Consider the following 19,438-nt stretch of genomic DNA (forward strand, 5'->3'; position numbering starts at 1 on the left):
CAACCAGCCACGGCAGCCCCCGGTGACTTTGAGAGAGCCACCCTGAGAAGTGGCTACAAAGGCAAAAGAAATAACGGCACTGGTGATAATTACAGTCATTCTCTGTCCTGCAGAACTTTTAGCAAACAATGGGCACCGTCACTGACCCTGACTCCTCGTGCTCCTCAAAGCCCAGCTCAGCGTAGGAGCTCCAGGCGAGGGGCTCAGGAACTCCACTGTCCTCTTCCAAAGAAAAGCCACTCCTGGGAGAACGAGTTCTCTATTGCTGGAAGCTTGCAGTGCCCTCATGTGTCCCTATGACTGAGATGTTTCAAAGGCCGTAACTTTGCATTTTGTCACAGCAATTCCTGATGGCAATTTTTGTGCAGACTTCACAACCTCAAAATATCTGAAAAAACACAAGCTTTGGACCAGCCAGCATGTACTAAATATGGATGTAAGCTACTATTACTTTGGCCTGTGTGATCCTTGATTTCCATATAACATTGCCCTCGTTCTAAAGGATGAGATGTAAAAGGCATGAGGGAATGGAGCTCAAAACGCACTCGGATATTTTGACGGTGAGCCTGTGAAGTCGGAAAACCCTTTATAGGTTTAAATATTACTACTGTAATTAACACTACTCAGGTATTTACACTCTTTGAATTCTGAAATGCTCATTACTCATTCACAATTATGATAATATTCCTTAACTAGATCCAGGCCTAAAAATAAAACTAATAATTATATTAGTGAAGATGGAGTGCTTACTATGTACTGGGCACTTGAGTTTACTGTTTTACATGCATTAACTCATCAAGCCTCCCTCTGTGACGTGGGTACTCTTGTCACCCCATTTTACAAGTGAGGACTCCAAGGTGCAGAGGACCTTCCCAAGGTCACATGACTTGATGTGGCTGAGGGGGGCTACACGGGGATGCTCTCAACCATTATGCAAATCCCATTTCAACAGATAGGAAAAAAAAATTCTCAGTAACAAAAACCTCAAGGCTGTGCGGATGGTGGACATACGGTAACCTGACTCATTAAAAGTCCAGTGCTGTAAGCAGAAGTTCTCTGGAAGCTCCTGGTGTTGGCTACAGCAGGATGTGGGGAGAAAAGCCACCACCCCGCCTCTCCCCTTACTCCCAGGAGGGACAATGAGTCAGCACAGCATCGAGATGCTGAGCAAGACACTGACAGGCCCGTGCTTCGTTTCTTACTCTCTTGGTGAAGTGGAATAAGATCCCTGACTGAGAGAAAATGAGTAAGCCGTGATGTCACAGAAAACAGGTTCCCTTACTTGTACCGTGATTAATCGATTAATGCATCTATTGAAGGATTCTCAGCTGCTGGTGCTTAGGAGAGGGTATTGTCAAACACAGAACGAGTTTCTTCTTAACCTTATATCTCACCGCTGGATGAGTCAGTATTTTCACTACACTTCCCTCACGGTAAAGGAAAGAATCAGTGCCCAGGAAGAATAAATGTTTGCTTAGGGTGTTTAAAAAGATAAGGTTTAAAGCAAAGGAGGAGACTGTGGACTTCCTGTGTCAATAGAAGCACCCCCAGGCCAGCACGGACCCACAGGGACATGGGCCGGGCCGGGGGCTCTTCTCAGTGCAACGCCCCTACCACCATTCCTAATTGGAGCAACACCGGGGAGGGCCTCAGCGGGAACGGTACCTCGCTTCATCCCTTCTTCCTTCATCTGCTTAGAAGGTGCTGGACCAAACTCCTCTTCCATGGGCCTGAACATCCGTTTCACAAGGACACTGCTGCTAGAAAAGATGAGGGGAAAGTGTTAATTAAGGAAGGCACGCGGGGTGCCAACAAAAAGGTGTATGGACGTGCCAGTCCCTATCTTTTCCCTTTGTTTACGCCATCCCTTATCACAACTGGATCCACGCACCAACCTCCTGCCTCCCCCTCACAGGTCCCAAGTCTTCATGTGGGGCAGAGCACACATGCCAGTATCTTTCATGCATGGCCCTGAGACATCCTCCTTGCTGCTGAACATGGATCCACCAAGGTGAGACCTCTGGGTTTTACCCATTCCGTTCTGCACCTAACCCCCCTTCCTGCTCAGAAGACCAGGGCTGGGGATGCGGGCCTGAACCCTGTGTCTGTGTGGTCTGCAAGTTACACAGCCCATCCCACCTAGCTAGGGCCTGGGTGTCCTGCACTTTCTCGCCAGCCCCAAGGGCACAGCGTGACCTCTGGAAATGGCACGGGCCTGCCTCACTGGTTCTAAGTTATGAGGCTGCCCTCGGTTCCTGCTGTTGCACAACTCCATCAGCTTGGAGCAGAGGAGACTGCAGTGGCCGAGGTTCCCTAGACCCGGCCCTTCCTTCCTCGTGGGAGAGGGTTTTGGTCCCCCTTCCTGAGGGCCCACGGGTCCCCAGCTGGCCAGTTCTGGTGGCTGTGCGTTTCCTCCCAAAGTCTCTGTCTTTCTGGGCACTCTAGGGAAGGGAGGGCTGTTCCAGAGGAAGGAAATTAGAAGAACAGATTGTCACTGAAGAGAAGTCATTGCCGCTGAGTGTCCCCTCAAACTCATATGCTGAAACCCTAACCCCCAGGAGGATGGTATTCAGAGGTCCGGGCATTGAGAGGTAATTAGGCCCTGAGGGTGGAGCCTCCATGATGGGAGTGTCTTTGTAAGAAAGGGACACCCTCTCTCTTTCTGCCACGTGAGGACACAGCAAGAGGATGGTGATCTGCAGGCCGGAAAAGGGTCCTCACCAGACACCGGCCATACCGGCACCCTGATCTCAGACTTCCAGCCTCCAGAACTTTGAAAAATACATTTCTGTTATTTAAGCCACCCAGTTTATGGTATTTTGTTATAGCAACCCAAACTGACTAAAACACTGAGAAAATGCCCCTGCATGGAGTCTTACGGTCCTTTAAGCCCTCAAGAGAGCAGGTGTAGGTTTTTAGAAAACTTTAATCTCTCTGGGGATTCCTGGAACCAGGCACATGAAGCAATGCCAGATAGGCAGTTGAGCAGAATTGTTAAGACATGAGATCTGGGTCCAGACTACCCTGGTTTAAACCCCTGCTTTGCAGACTCACAGACATAGAAAACAAACTTATGGTTACCAAAGGGGAAAGGGGGGGAGGGATAAATTAGGAGTTTGGGATTGAAATATACGCACTACTCTATATAATATAGATAACCAAAAAGAACCTACTGTATAGCACAAAGAACTATACTCAATATCTTATTGTAGTAACCCATTGTAATAACCCATAACCTATAATAGAAAAGAATCTGAAAGTTATATGTATAACTGACTCACTTTGCTGTATACCTGAAACTAACACAACACAGTAAACCAACTATATTTCAATTAAAAATTTTAAAAATAAACCCCTGCTTTGCAATCTACTAGCTACGGAAACATGGACAAATTCTTCAACTGCCCTGAGCCTCAGCCTGCTTGTCTTTAAAAGGAGGCTGTTGAGAGGATTAAATGAATTCAACATAATGTAAATTCAAACTCACAAAGTTGCCTGATACATTGTAAGTACTACAGAAGTGTTAGTTAGAGATGATGATGGTCATGATGATCATGATAATTAAAGTTGGAGAGATTTGAGGAAGAGAGATACGGGGAAGAGTACATAAGGCAGACAATTTGAAAGAGCTCAAAGTTTCCATTTACTATCAGATAGCAGACACTCCAAACTACCACTCTGGCCCAATTTAAGGGCTAAAGTTGGAAAAGCTTCCTGCATCAGAGACTGACATTATATCAATCCCAAGCTTCCAAGATAATATAAAACCCTGCTCCAAAGCCAAATCCCTGTTGGCCTCATTGTCATTAAGAAGTTCTTTTTATCAATTCTCAAGTGGAGCTAATGGTGGGGTCCAGTGGTAGGAAGAACACATGGTATAAAACTGTGGACAGTCCAAAAAGTACTTCTATTAATTCTAATAGTTTAAAGTATTAAACCAACAAGTCTTTAAATTACCATCTTCTACTCCAGGTGGTCCAAAATTATGTTTATGAGCCCTTAATAAGACCACGTTTTACAAAGCGCTTTTCATCTCCTTGGTCAATTAAGTCTCATGAACACTCTGTGAGCCAGCAGGGCAAGGGCCAATCTTATCCCTATTTCGGTGATGACCAAACTAAGGCTCAGGGCGTTATGTGTCTTATGCAGGGCAACGCAGCTAAAAAAGTGAAACAGGCTGTTGAGAGAACCCAGCTCTGAGGAACAACCTCATGATAAAGTACTCGATAAATCTGAGATGATGAGTGAGGGTATGAGAAACGATATTCAGAGTCAGCATTCTATTTTATTCCATAGTAAGTCAAACTATGGAAATAGCCAGAAGAAAAACTCAAACTCAAGTCCCAGCTGAAGGTGGTAATAAGTTTTTAGAGCGCTGTTCCCTGTATCTTTCCCTCACTTTTCTTTAAAACCATAAAAGCGGGTCATATTATTCTGTCATGTCTTGGAGCTGGACTGACCACAACCCTGGGGGCTGAAGATTAAAAATCTATTGACATTGCTGTCAATGACCAGTAGGTTAATAATGGGTAAATAGCCTGAAACATCACCAGACACTCTTTCATGCTGTGTTAGGGTTCCTAAACTAGGGATTTTCTTTCTCTCATCAAGAAAGATTTATTTACATTTTTCCAGGTCTGTTGACTTTTGACAGCACCCCATTCTGAGCATGACAAACTTTGCCATTAAAATAACATCTTGGATAAACCACATTTCTCTTGGGAGTTCAGAAATGTTTTTTCACACTTTCAAATCTATAAACCCAGTAGGAGTCAATAAGCTTGTGTGGTCTGAATTCAATGGTTTCATTTCTTTTCAAAGCAAGGCGAGAAAAGAAGGGCAGCAATGACTGCCCAATTGATAGAAAGAGTAAGGATTTCAGGTCTCCTGATGTCCTGTTCAATTACACTGGCTTGTACCACAAAAGGACAAGAACAAGGAGAAGGTGCTTTCTCTGACATCAATCTCCGTCCCGTGGGCACAATGTGTTAACATGTGGAAGGACTCCAGGTCCAGCAACATATGAAATCATTGCTTTGTGAGGTCAATCTCAGGGAAAGCAAGTCCCTGAGGTGTAAACAAAGGATGGCTAAGTTTCATCAGAAGAAAAACTGGGAAGGTGTTTGGATCTGAAGCCTGTCTCTGGACATACTTGGCAATGTTGAGCCCTACCTGTCAGGCTGAACCACTCTAGGCATCAGTACCTAGGTGACGAGGTATCAAAATAAAGCACGGAAAGGAGTCGCAGGCACCATGGAGACATAGTTTGTCTAGTTCACAACTCTGCTTATGGCCTGTGTAGGCTGATGACCACGTCTACCCTAAATAAATTAACGTCCCTACCCTTTGTTAGCCTCAGAAAAGAGGAGGTGCTCTTATGTTCAAGCCCTCACAAAGTCTTTCACATTATGGAGTAGAATCTCAATTAGTTTATTTTCAACAATAAATCACTCTGGGGAAGAACCTATCATCCCCAAGTGACTTTAATCAATGCTAGTTCAGGGTCTTGATAGAATTCATCTGACACACTCAGTAAACACAAACCAAAATCAACAAACAAACCCCACATATGTTTAGTAACAATTATGGTAGTTAAGAGCTTACAATTGAAAGTAGTAAATAACTAGGTCAGTAGGCCCCAGAAGGATCATTTTAAGAGGAAATACAGATATTTCTGTTTCTGGCTAAGATGTTGTATCTTGTGGCAAACCAAGCAATGTTCCAGCCAAGAACAATGTAAGTAACTGTAAACGTATATATATATATATATTTAATCTTATTGAAGGTATTGGACACTACTGTTGAGTCAGCCAGAGCCTGAGAGCTGAGATCTCAGAGGAGAAAACTGCGAGAGGCGAGCTGATAGTCAGTGGGCCACTTTCCTCTTGAAGCATTTGCCATTTTTCAGCTGGGAGTAGCGGATGGTGATCTCAGCAGAGGCACATACTTAAGAGCAAAGAAGTCTGCACAGCTTTTGGCAATCTTATGGTGTTAGAGAAACAGAAATTGGTGTTTAGGGCTGCAAAGCTATTCAGGACTAATAGGAAAACTTCCAGAGAGTAGAGAAGCACAGAGAAGTAAGCCAGACACTGCAGTATTCCTTCCAGGTATTTACCAAGTTTTTAAGCTGCACAGGATAAGAGAGTAAGAAGTTAAGCAGAAAGCCCTTGAAACTCATAGAGGAGGCTTGGGTAGTCTCCCCATGCTAAGGAGACAAAAATTGAACTTCAAGCTCCATGAAGGAAAAAGACCCATAGAAAGTCCCTCAAAGGTACAATCTAGGAGTTAGGATGAATTAGAGGTCATCTGAGGTTAAAATAAACTGCAACCCAGCTTTGGGTCAGTTCTGTCCCTGACTCAGTTATGGTGATCTGTTAACTCAGGCTACATATCAGAGGATAGGGAAAACCTTCATAAGGAAAAATATGGTCATCCAGGGCCTCCATAACTTTTATGTATATTGTTCATCATTCAATGATTATCAAATATTAAACAGGACCAAGGGAAAAACATACAATAGAAACAGACCCAGATAACATACTTATAGCACAGTTATTATTATGTTCATGAAAATAAATGACAAGACATTTAGAACTGAAATTTATTAAAATAAACCAATTAAGTGGAAGTCCTAGAACTAAAAAGTGCAATAATTGAAATTAATAACTCAGTAGATGGGTTTAGTATATTGGACCTAGCAGAAGAGAGGATTTGAGAGTTAGGTCAATAGAAAATATCCAGGCTGGAGCATGGTGAGTAAAGAAGATGGACATTTTAGAAAAGAACATAAAAAACATAGGGACAGAATAAAAAATTCTAATACACATTTAGAGTCTCAAAGGAGTGGGGAGAGAACAGGGAAGAGCACTATTTGAAGAGATAACAGCCAAGAATGTTCCAAAACTGATCAAAGACATCAACCCACAGATTCAATGAGTGGTATAAAATACCAAGCAGGGGGAAAAAGAAAGTACAAAGAAAACCCACACATAGAAACATCATTAAAAATTTGAAAACCTGAGAGAAAGAGAAAAATTTTAAAGCAGTCTTTTCCAAATGAAAGAAAAAAGAAAGGGAGGAAGGAAGGAAGGATGGAAGGAAGGAAGGAAAGAAGGAAGGGAAGAAAGAAAAGATTACATTTTAAATAGCAACAATAAGACAGCTGACTTCTCAACAAAAAATGATGGAAACCAAAACTGAAAGAAAGTAACTGCCAACCTGGAATTTGATACCTAACAGAAATACCCTAGAAAAATGATTACAAAATAAAAACATTTACAACAAATAAACAAATATGAGAGAATTCTTTGCCAAAAGTTCCACAACAAAAGCACTATTAAACAGAATTCTTCTGGCAATAGGAAAAGGATCCCATGTATAACTGAATCACTTTGCTATACACCAGGAACTAACACACTGTAAATCAACTATAGTTCAATTAAAAAAAAAAAAAAATAGGAAAAGGATCCCAAAGAGAAACAGAGAAATAAAGGAAGGAATGAAGAGCAACAGAGAGGGCAAATGTAGGTTAAATTTATAAAAGGAGGCAAAGCTTAGTTCTAAGAGTCTTTAGTTCAAATCTTCTAATTTGCAAAATGGCTAACTAGTATACAAGAAAGAATAACTGGTACTAATATAAGAAACTGATAAAAATCTGCTACGCTGAGGGATGGTAAACATGATTTTCATTTCCTTAAATATTTTCTAAAAATCTTCCTTGTATATCTGATGCAGATTTCAGTATTATTGGGTAGATTTTTTAACTGCAATATCTAACAGTAAAAATAAAAATACATCAATTGAAAAGGGGGTGGGCCTGGAAACTCCCCTTTGGTCCAGTGGTTAAAACTCTGCGCTTTCACTGCCGTGGGCCTGGGTTTGATCCCTGGTCAGGGAACTAAGATCCCACATGCTAAGCAGTGTGACCAAAAAAAAAAAAAAAAAAAAGAAAGAAAAGAAAAGGGGGTGGGCTTCTTACAACTGCATGTGAATCAATAATTATCTTGAAATAAAAGGTTTGATTAAAAACAGACACGAGGATGCCCAAATTTGCCAAGAATCCCTGTGCCCCAAATGCAGTGCAGAGGCCACAGAGCTGCTAGACTTGAGGGGACCTCACTATAGGCTGGAATGGGGGGGCACCTCTGTGGGGACCAGTGTGGACAGAGGATCAAGGCAAGAATGGTTTTCCAGGAACTAGAGGTCAGATAGAGATAGATACCAGATCCCCAGAAATAATAGAAATAGAATTTCTCATCATGCATGATATTTGCATATCAATTTAAATACTATTTCAGGGAGTGTAAGACCCTTCCCTCTTCCCCATAAGAGCCATTCATGAATCCCTGGTTAAGGGCTCAGCTCTACAGAAAATTCTTTTTGTCTGGTTTTTCTTTCCATTTTTCTTCATCTTCCTCTCTTCCATTTCTCAATAAAGTATCATTTATTTAGGGCCTGAAAAGGAACCTTGGCAATAATAATAGCTCTGTTTTTTTGAAAGCATCTTCCATGTGTCAGGGCATTTTATGTATTAATGCTTCTAATAATTCTAGCAGGTAGGTATTAATATTTGCTATTTTTAGATGAGGGAACTGAGATCCCAAAAGGTTGTTATCTTAAGTTACACAGCTTGTGAGATCAATGCAAGACTCAAATCATGGCTGACTGGCTCTAGAGCAGTGGTTCTCAAACATTGCCGTGCATTAGAATCACCTGGGGACTTTAAAAAGGTCTCCATGCCTGAGCTGCACCCATCTGCCAATGAAATCAAAATCCCTGGAGACGGTCCCTGTATATGAGTATTTTTCTTAACTCCCCAGCTTGATTCTGATATGCAGCGAGAGACCTGCTGCTCAGAGATGGTGTCCAAAAGCCTCTGTATCTGTTGTAGCCCCTGCCTAGGAAACAAGCCTGCATGGGGTCTGTGATCCCCAAATTCAGCACCAGAAGTCACCCCAAATACTTATCACTAGACAGGAGCAAACAGGTGTTCCTCTTCTTGTTTAGTTTAGGTACTTAGCTGATGATGGCTCCCCATCCCACCTCATCTGAATCTTCTCCAGTTTCTCTCTTTAATTGCGCTCAGGTTTGCTGGCACTTCAGGCCAAAAAGCTCTCCTCCTCATGAACAAGTCCGTGTCTGGCCACCACTCTGGCTTTGGAGTAGTTGGGAGGGGGCCCTGGTGCACCTGGGCAGGCTGTGCCCTCCAGCTGATGGCTGCATGAATGACGCTCTGCAACACTCAGTTAGATGCTTTAATACTAACTGATTTATGCCTGGCAGGGAGAGGGAAGAACTGGCCAGACAGTCCTGATCTGAGGAAGGCTAAGCGAATGCCCGTGAAGGTGGTTCTCCCCAGGGCTCGGTGAACTGACCCCCTCCGCCAGGTACACTCGTCTAGGCTTGTCACAACCTGGGTCCGAAAATCCAAACGGTGTGCCTTTGTCAAGGCCAGAGAGCCGTCACGATGAGGGCCTGTCTCTGGATGATTCCTTGGCAGCCACAGATCAAGAATTACGAGGGTTAGGTGATAGGGCGTGACGGCTAAAGGCAGGCGATGGGAGTGCAGCTAGACCCAGGTTCAAAGCCTGCCTCTATCACTCACCAGCTGTGCGGCTTAGAACAGGTTTCCTGATCTTTTGAAGTTTCAGTTTCCTCATTATAAAGTGGAAGTAAGTATAGCATCTTCCCCGTGGGAATTTTGGAAGAATCCAATAAAATAATCCATATAAAGCACTTAAGACAGTGCCTAGCCAAGGTATCCAGTGAATGTTGATTACCACTTTTACATGTAACAATAGCCAAGTACCTACTATGTGTTAACACTGGGCTCCAAGGCTGCCCGTATTACTCAATCGAACTCTAATTAGAAGATGGTTAAGAGTAAGAGCCTTGGGCCTCAGGCCTCATGATTCTGCAATAAAAGAGGGGAATTGTTACAGAGAGGCCAGACCAAAAGAGGTAAAAGCAGGTCAATTAGTCACCTAAATGTCGCCGACTTGCAAGGAAGGACAGTTAGGCTGAGGCAGATTCTCAAGCGCACATGCAGGAGCATTTACGTCCCAGGCGTTTCTTATTCATCACACTCAATTTTCTCGCAAGAGATCTTACAGCTCGTCGTATACAAAATCCTCATTTTACGATGGAGGACCCCAAAGCCCAGAGGTCAGGGAGGCGGCCCCAGGCTTCACACTGGTGAGCGGCAGCCCGCGAGTATCTAATTATGTATTTAGAAAATGTGGAACTCAGAATTTAGAGGTCAGATCCTGGACAAGGCTCTGTTCCTAACCAACTAGGGAATTATTAGGCTCTTTTGAGATTCTCTGTCCTTGAGAGGGTGGCACACTTTTTCTGTAAAGTAAATATTTAGGCTTTCCAGGCTAGACAGACGGTCTCCGCTGCAACTAGAGCAGCGTCTCTGTACTCAGCTCTGCTGTGGTAGCACCAAGACAGCCGGAGACAAGACCCAAAGGCATTAACGCGGCTGTAGTCCAATTAAGCTTCATTTATGGGCACTTGAATCGCATAATTTTCAAGTGTCATGCAATATTCTTCTTCTTTGGGATTTTTTCAACCATTTTAAAATGTTTGCAGACAGTACAAAAGGTACTGGGCCTTGATTTGGCCCTTAGGCTATAGTTCGCTGAGCTCTGCTCTAGGAAATGAGCTCAAGAATATCTGCTCCACTTACTTCACTTTGAAATGTTTTGCAAGTAAATATGTTAATTGCATAGGGAAGAATAGGGAAGCCCTGGTTTGACTACAGTTTGAAAAACCAGTGATCTAGAGAGTTTAGTTATACACATGTAATTAATGCAAACCAAGACTTTAGTTGTATATAAGTAATGTTATGTAGATGAAAAATGAACGTAGTTCTAGATTGCTTTAAGAGAAAAACAGCATCCAGGTCATAAGAAGAAATTATCCCAATATAATCTCCAACTCATGTGGTTCAGAACATGTGTATTTCTGAGAGCCAGCTTTAAGGAGACTATTAACAAATCTGGTGGTACCGCCTGGAGGGGGAATTAAGATGTTGAGAGGTCAAACGATGTTTGAATGAGGAGGAAAGGTTGAGACTTATCCAGAGAGCAGAAATAGAGCTAATGGGTCAAAAGAAGATAGACATCAGTTCAACAGACAAACTTCCTGGAGCTGGAACTGTCCAACAGTATCATGAGCTATCTCATACAGTGAGAATATTCAGAATATTCCCATCACTGGGAACATTCAAGTAGAAGCTGGCTGACCACCTATCAAGGATGCAGTATATTGTGCTACATGGCCTAGAAGACAGGGTCAGCTAAATGACCTTGAAGATTCCTTTCTGGCTCTAAAATTCTAGGAGTCTATACAATAAGTTAATGAATAGAAAAGCACTATGCAGAGACTTGATGTGCAAGACACTGGGAGCCTTCAGTGCCCCTATGTGAACCTTGTCCTCCCTACAGTCCTAAAACAGTGACAAGGTTCTCAACCTGCCCAGCTCCCATCCAAACCAGTCTCACCACTAGCCCACGCAGCTCACTCCCCAGAGTGAGGGCTTCAGGAGGCACGTGGTGGGGGGCCCAGGTAGCACTAAAAGTAGGACAGGCTGTGTCCTCGGCTCCTGCCTCAAGCTCAGCTTGATCTTGTGTTGGGGCCAAAGATTTCAATAATTGGATTATCAGTGAAAGGGTGGAATCGAAGAGATGTATCACTTCAAAAAAACAGCTAGTTCTTCAAAGGCAGATCATAGGAAGGAGAGAGGGGTAAAGAGAAACTTGGAAGGAGAATGGTATTCCCCAGCCTTCTTCCAGACAATCCCCAGAGTCAAGCCTTTCCTAGCTCTGAGTCTGGAGGCTGAGCAGACATTCTCACTCCCTGCCCCATTACCCTGTGCTTGGAAACCCATTTCTACTGACATGAACTGACTTTGGGTGCTTGAGTGAAAAGACCGGGTGTCTTACCCTTCTCGTTCATCATCCGTGTTGTAATACACCTGTGGAACAAAACAATAGGCTTACTGTAGGTTGGACACAAGAAATGGAAATACATTACATGATGCACAGACTTTCCTAAGGCATTACACTGTCTCAAAAAAGACAAAAGACAAATCTGTTTAATGATGCTGCACATGTGTGTCTGAGGAAATACAAATTTAACCTCTTCCCAGTCTCCCTAGGGTTAATTCTTAGATTTTAATGAACTAAAATTGGAAATCAGATTACCTATAGCCCTGAGCCAAATCTTGCTTTTGACATTAAGGAAATATTTTAGCAAGATCTAAAAATCATGGTTTACAAAGGCCTTGGAGCAGGGCCTGTGAGTAACCAATCCCGTCCAGTCCACAGGAGAGCTGACTCCAGACAGAGTGCTTTGGAGAAGGGAGTGGAACAAGAAGTCCCCACGGCAGTAACCCCAGGCCTCTGTTTTTTCCCCAAAGGGACCTGGGTTACCCTGGCATCCCACGACCACAAAAATCTAGGAGTCAACTACCCTCAGGCCAGGAAAGGTCATTTAGCTCTAGGAGGTGTTCTGGCCAGAAGGAAAAGAGACTTCTTTCGGTGGTCAGCATGGCAGCAGGCAGAATCAGATTTAAAGACATTATGAAACATCCTTATTATTTTATGCAACTCTGGAAATCCAGAGGGGATCTGCTATGTATGTTAAGTCCTCTTCATCCAATTATTTATGACAATTAATTGTGGGCCTTAAGAGACTTCTTTCAGTGGTCAGCATGGCAGCAGGCAGAATCAGATTTAAAGACATTATGAAGCATCCTTATTACTTTATGCAACTCTGGAAATCCAGAGGGGATCTGCTATGTATGTTAAGTCCTCTTCATCCAATTATTTATGACAATTAACTGTGGGCCTTTTGTGAGCTTTAACTATGTGCTGCAGGACCATTTCCGTTTGGGTGAAGAATGATACTCAAATTAGTATCCAACATTCACACATGAACTTCAGAAGTCACCTCTGGTTCTGGTCCATTTCTTCACTGTCCCTGCTGCAGCCACCTGGGAGAGAAACAGCTGTGTCTAGACTGACACTCTCCGTGGAAACTCTCTCAAAGGCTCGTGGCAGTTCCTGGGAAGCTGCCAAACCCAAACTTAGTTATATAACAAAGCTGGTTACCAGGAACTCTTTGGGAATGAGTCATTCTAGTCATCAGCTCGGATTTCCACAGGGAACTTTTTCCTCTTAAACTTTTTAATGTCTGTGGTTGTACTGTATACTTTGTTTCTTCTTAAACAGAGAACAATGAAGGTAAGACGTTTCCTCCCCACACCCCAGGTTTCAGTGTGGCATCAGAGCCCTGGGATGTGCTAGTAATGGGACTGTCTATTTAGATGCATAGAGAGTGACCCACATAAGCAAGGGAGCCTGAGCCATAGCACTGGACACACAACTGGATTCGGGGGGAAAGTTCCTGATGTTGGCTTGTCTTTTGCTGGTTTCTTTAAACGTGGCATAATACATCCACCCTGCTGCACCACCCTGGTAGGGTAACGCACAGCTCTCTGCAAAGGTGACTAGTGACCCAAAGCTGGAAGCAGCCGTCTCTTAGGTGCCCTCCTGGCCTCCTGAGCAGCCTCTGCTGCACCGTCCCTATCACCTCCTTGCACTGTCATTTCTCCTTCTCGCATGTGATGACCCACTGTTTCTTCCTGGTTGGCTGTAGGGCTCATTGCACGAATTTAATTCTTAGACAGTGTTTCTCAAACTTTAGAGTGCATAAAAACTATCTGGAGAACTTCTCATAAATGCAAATTCCCAGAGTCCCCCCTTCAGAGATTTTAATTTGAAAGGCCTGGAATGGAACTTGGGAACCTGCATTCTTATCGAGAACGCCTGTGATCTGGGGGGTAGATGGGTTACAAGCCACGAGTGGGGAGACGGTTCTTGAGGGTATGAGGGAGGAATGATGTCCTCCCTGTGTTCAGGTGCCTTGAGGAAGGCTCATACCCGCCAAGTACATGTTATCCAGTGGGCTGATGCCTCAGCACCCCACAATTTCTCCCACGCTCCCCTTGTCACTTCTTTTTAAAGGCATTCCCGACAAAAGCCACAGTGCGTAGCAGGACTTTAGTGTGAGGAGAGGGAGACGGAAGATCTCCACAGTGCCTGCACGTTGGGTTCATGCCCTCACAGGAGGTTTTGATAACCGTCTGGTGAACGTACCAGCCCACAAGTGGATCAGTGAGATAATGAGGGAGCAGGGGACATGTGGGCTGAGAGTGAAAATCCTGCTCCCCAGGCCACATCTTTGGTGCCTTCAGCATGGCTCGGAGTGCTCACCGACCACGAACGCTAAACAGCTGCTTGTTCCGCAGTTGTGCAGGGCTGCCACGTGGCTGATTTTACCAGGCTCACGCCTGCAGTGGTTACCACGGGCCTTCCTCCCCTACCCGCCCCTGCTCCCTTATGGTAAAACTGGCCCAGCTTTTGATCTGCCACAGCTAGCTCTCATTTTGCCTGTCAAAGTCAGCCAAGCCCTGTCCCATGCCCACGTCTCACACCACGGCACTGCCCTCTTCCCTCCTGCCTCTGGACCCATCTCCCAAGGCTCCCAGCTTTTCTAAGAAAAGGCAGCCTTTAAAGTTCTAGCCAGCTACACAGTAGGTGCTCCTTTCCTTCGGCCAAGCAAGTTGATCAACCACAGGACATTCACGCATTGTTCTAGGGCACAAGAGAGTGTGTTCCTTTGTTGCCTGGAGCCCAGGCAAGCTCCCTAACTGAGCCCCTTAACTCTGACGCCAAGGCCACAGGGGAAGCCTGAGGCTCTTCAAGAACAGCCCCAGACAGCAGGACTTAACTTCGCAATGCCCCAGGGGACGCTGGTTGGGCTGCTTTGCAAATTGGTGCAACCAACCAACGGTAAAGGCTACACTTTCCTTCTGATTCAGCCACAGGCTAGGAGTCCAGCTCAGGACACGGAAGGAGCAAGTGAGGCCAGAGGACTGACAGTCACGAGCAGTCAGACTTGGTCACTTTTCCTCTTAGGATTCATTTACAGCTTTGTGTATTTCAGAGAAATCTTGCCAAGAGAACAGGTCAGGCTGTCAGTTTTGACACCGGGCTGAAGCCAGAATCACAACACTAAACAATAAGAGCAATTTAACTCAATTTTCCCCTCTCTCCTGGAAGGTGTGAACACCTAGCTTCAAAAAATCCCATGTATTTACAAAGACTGTAAATACACAAATCACCATCATGTTCTTGGGAATTAAAAAATACGAATAAAAATAGGTGCTGGCTCTCATAGCTTAATAAATCATAATATTCTTCCTTTCTTCTTTGTGTCCTTTTCCTATCAAACAAGTAAGACAAGATGGGAATGCTAAATTTCAGTGGAATGCACTCCAAGAAAAAACTATGGGTATTTTGTTGCCATGTTGTGTCAAAAACAGCAACTTTTAAAAAAAGCCCTGGTTGTACAACTGCTTTGTCTCATACACAAAATATTCTCCAGAAAGAGAAAGTTAAGCCGATAATGATTTCTGCTCCTAGACTAAGGTCAATTCTAATGAGTGTCTGAACACTTAGAATGGAAGAAAAACTGGAATGTGTCATTAGGCACCTATTTCTCAACAGATCTTTCCTCAGAGGACTCTGAGTTTAAAAGAAAACTAATCAATACAAGAGTCACTAAACCCAACTGGTTTGGTGAAAGACAATTCTGGCTAACGCTGGGGAAGTAATTATCTCACACAATTTTAATTCATAACATAAAATAAATAATACTAAAGACATTACAAAAAATCACCCATCTCATAGCCCTACTCATCAAGTATTACAATTTGTCTTGTTCAAATTCAGGTATATATTTGGAATCACAGTATAGACACAAATGGCTATTGTACTTTTTTCCCCACTGAACATTATCATAATGAGTTCCTATGTTGCTACATAGTTTTCATAATTATAATTTTAGTGGCTGCATAACATTTCATCAACTTGAGCTACCATAATGAGTTAATTATTGCATCTTTATATTATAATATTATTTCTATAATTTCACTTATAGATATACCTAGAAGACAGGAACTTTTTTAAAAAGGCTTGTCTACAATCTCATTTTTCTCTTGGTGTGAAATTATTTACCTATTCAATGGAAACTGTTAATTTACTAAGGGAAAAATTGTTGATAGAGTTTTATTTAATCAAAGAATTTTTCCTCTTGGAAGTTATGGGTACAGTTCAATTTCCCACCATTAGATGGCGCTCCATCGCATCAGGTGGATCCCACATGACAAAACCAACAAAACAAAACTTTTCTTACAGGTTATCAGCCTTCTTACTTTCTTCCTCTTTCATTGCTTTGTCAACACTTCGAGATTATCAGCTCACTCTCACCTTCCCCTTAGAAAGTTAGTTTCCTCTCCTGAGACATTCCTTTCTATAAAATTCCATTTTCTGTAGGGAACAGCTGACTTTTTGTTGAATTCATGGGTTTTATTTTTAAGATCAACAGTGCCTGAAGTGATGCTGTCTTAAGGCTCTACCAGCCCAGTGAATGGATGGCAGGCGGATGTTAGCAGGGAGGCCATACCTGTCCTGTCCTCTGCAGGTTTGCAAAGTGAACATCGGGTATGAAGAGGACGGGCTGGGAGTGCAGATCAGGCATTGTCTTGAAGTAGGTGATGTCACTCTTCTTCTGTAACGGTATCGCCGCCAACTTCCCATCAGAGGCTGGACACGATCACAAAACCCATAAGTGAGAGGGTTGTGAATGACTAAGAACTCTCACCTGTAAGATCTAATCTTAGCTAAAGTTCATGATTGTCTCCTATGAGGCTTCCCAAACGCCATAGATGTGAACACACTTTAAAAGCCTCCCCTCTCCCATCACCAAACCAGCAGAAAGAGTGTGGACTTGGCGTGAGCGCTCCTGAGGGGGAGCTCCGGTCCCCTCTTGCCCTCCTGTCCCTCTCTGCGCCCTAGATTCCTTGTCTGGAGAAGGAGGATATTGGTCTCCTTGACATTAGAAAATCCCTCCTAGTTCAAACATTGTGATCATGTGATTCTATTTACTTTTAACAGGGAGAGTTCACCCCTTCTCCACTGCTAGGGAAAAGCAAGCCATCCCTTGCATGTCCATATTTTACCTGCAACCCGCTTCTTTTCACCCATTCCCCAGTGGACCTGGCCCGGACAAAGCCTACCCCTTCGCAGCCACACTCACAGTTGTTGCACTGGGTTTGGGAGGTCTGGCCTTTCCCCTTCTTCCTGTTCTGCTTCCTCTCTTCGTCTCGGATTTTTCTTTCTGCTCCCTGACAGGGAAAAACAAATGCAGACAACACTAGGCATGTTACCAGAGCAACTGTCTGCACACAAGCCACAGGGATAAAAAACAAAATGTGGGCAGCAGAGCCAGGCAGCCCCGTTCCATCCTCCAGCGAGGTCAGGCCTCCACTCTGAAGGCTGAGACTGCTCCTTAGTTTACACTACATTGTTGACCTCCAAGGGATCCCACTCTTCCCAGAGTTCCCCCTGTTCCCTCTCGCAGTGAAGCCGGTTAGTAATTTTACTGATTATAATAAAATGTTGTAGGAGGAAGCATCAGCTCGTTAACATCATTCCTGGGCACGGAGCGGGGGCATTAAAGTTGAGTGCGAATTCCCAATAAAATTTTTCCTTTGCTCGTTGGTATGGAACTATAAAAAATCATTACAGTAGGGGAAATGAGGGAGGGCATAAGTAAACTACACAGGATTTAAGATCATTTTGTACATACAAGTATGATTTGGGGTTTTGTCTTAATATGTTCATATGCTCTTGGAGATGGTGCTCATTTGACCGAATAGAAAAGAGGCTGGTCTCTTTGCCTCCTTTTTGCTCCTCTGTTCCTTGTATTTTGACTTTTTCATTGGCTTCTCTTGCCAAATCCATCTGACTTAACCAGTTGACCGTCACCTCTTGTCTTTTGCCTTCTTGGCCTTCCATGATTCTTCGAATATCTTCTCTTTCTGGTCAGCTTTGCTAACTCATTTTCCTCTTCTCACTCCCCAGATGCAGACATTCCAACACAGATTCCTTTTCTTTTCTCTCTCTCCATTCTTATGACAGAAGAATTCATCTACACCCATATTTCCATGATGCTCTAGACAGGTGACAGCCGGATAGACACTCCCAGCCTAGACTCCTCCCCTAGATTTCAGATCTGCATTTACTGGTCCTGCCCTTTGTGGCAGCTATTTAAGGAATAGTAAAGTAAGGACTGGCCAGCAACCTCTACCCCTAGAAACTGCCCCCAAGTTATCACACACAAAAGAGATAGATTTGAGAGTATACAATTTACTCCTTCTGTTAAACACACACACAAATCGATTAAAAAGCAAAGGACGAGGGGACTTCCCTTGTGGTGTAGTGGTTAAGAATCCGCCTGCCAATGCAGGGGACATGGGTTCAAGCCCTGGTCCGGGAAGATCCCACATGCCGCGAACAAATAAGCCCGTGCACCACAACTACTGAACCTGCGCTCTAGAGCCCGAGAGCCACAACTACTGAGCCCACGTGCCACAACTACTGAAGCCCGTGCGTCTCGAGCTTATGCTCCACAACAAGAGAAGCCACCTCAATGAGAAGCCCACGCACCACAATGAAGAGTAGCCCCCACTTGCTGCTACTAGACAAAGCCTGCGCGCAGCACTGAAGGCCCAACACAGCCAAAATTAAAAATAAATAAATAAATTTATTTTTAAAAAAGGCAAAGGACAAATTGGTGAAAATACTTGCAATAAAATATCATATAAAGTGTTAAATCATTAATATATAAATAATGATTCAAATGAAAAAAACAACATTCCAATAAAGAAATAGACAAGAGCCATGAAATAGGCAATTCACAGAAAAGGACACACAAATGGTTTGAATTAAAACATTGAAATATAGAGTTTGCTTATCAAATTGGCTTTTTAAAAAAAGCTGATTCCCAATTCTGGCCAAAGTAAGGACATGACACAACAGGGATGTATGGTCAATCGAGGCATCCATCATGGCTTTAGAGCTAATTCTTGAAGAATGAGTGATTACAGCTAATCCTGATGGGGTACTTCCTCTGTGGCAGGTGAGTTCTAAGAGCTTTACATAGGTAAGATTTGGATAGTTATAATAGTTTAATCAGATATTTTAAATACGCATTTTTATGTCAAAAAACTTCTTACTACCAAAAGGGAGTAATTATTTCACAGTGCTTCAAGTTTTGAATTGTCACTGATGTTTATAAACCATAGAAATTCATAGAAAGAGGGAGGAAAAAATATAGAAATATTTCCTTTGGAAGTCTCTTCAAGATATACTAAGGTTTCGTAGAGTTTTTTGTCTAGATAACATATAATATTTTCAGAAAATAAAGTGTTAAATGCACAAACATGACTTTGTTCAAATGGGTGTGAAATATAAGCAAAAGGCCCCTATTATTCATTTTTATTGTGTCCATGTAAGACATTTTT

The 19,438-nt window shown here is 43.3% G+C and overlaps 1 protein-coding gene across 3 annotated transcripts in view; it reads right to left on the bottom strand.

Moving 5' to 3' along the window:
* The window catches only part of GRHL2 (grainyhead like transcription factor 2), a 166,851-nt gene that overhangs the window by 15,005 nt on the left and 132,408 nt on the right, over positions 1-19,438 (bottom strand). For 2 of the 3 annotated variants that reach the window (XR_450244.2, XM_007173396.2), the window contains exons 10-13: positions 17,170-17,257; positions 16,537-16,676; positions 11,949-11,980; positions 1,666-1,760 (exon numbers count right to left, since the gene is read on the bottom strand). Coding sequence is in view for 2 of the 3 variants with exons in the window: in XM_007173396.2 (XP_007173458.2) it covers positions 1,666-1,760; positions 11,949-11,980; positions 16,537-16,676; positions 17,170-17,257 (355 nt within the window). In the remaining variant the exon portion in view is untranslated. The remainder of the gene's footprint in view (positions 1-1,665; positions 1,761-11,948; positions 11,981-16,536; positions 16,677-17,169; positions 17,258-19,438) is intronic. The other variant, XM_007173397.2, reaches the window with a different exon arrangement.

The sequence above is a fragment of the Balaenoptera acutorostrata genome, chromosome 17 (assembly GCF_949987535.1).
Source record: "Balaenoptera acutorostrata chromosome 17, mBalAcu1.1, whole genome shotgun sequence".
NCBI lineage: Eukaryota > Metazoa > Chordata > Mammalia > Artiodactyla > Balaenopteridae > Balaenoptera > Balaenoptera acutorostrata.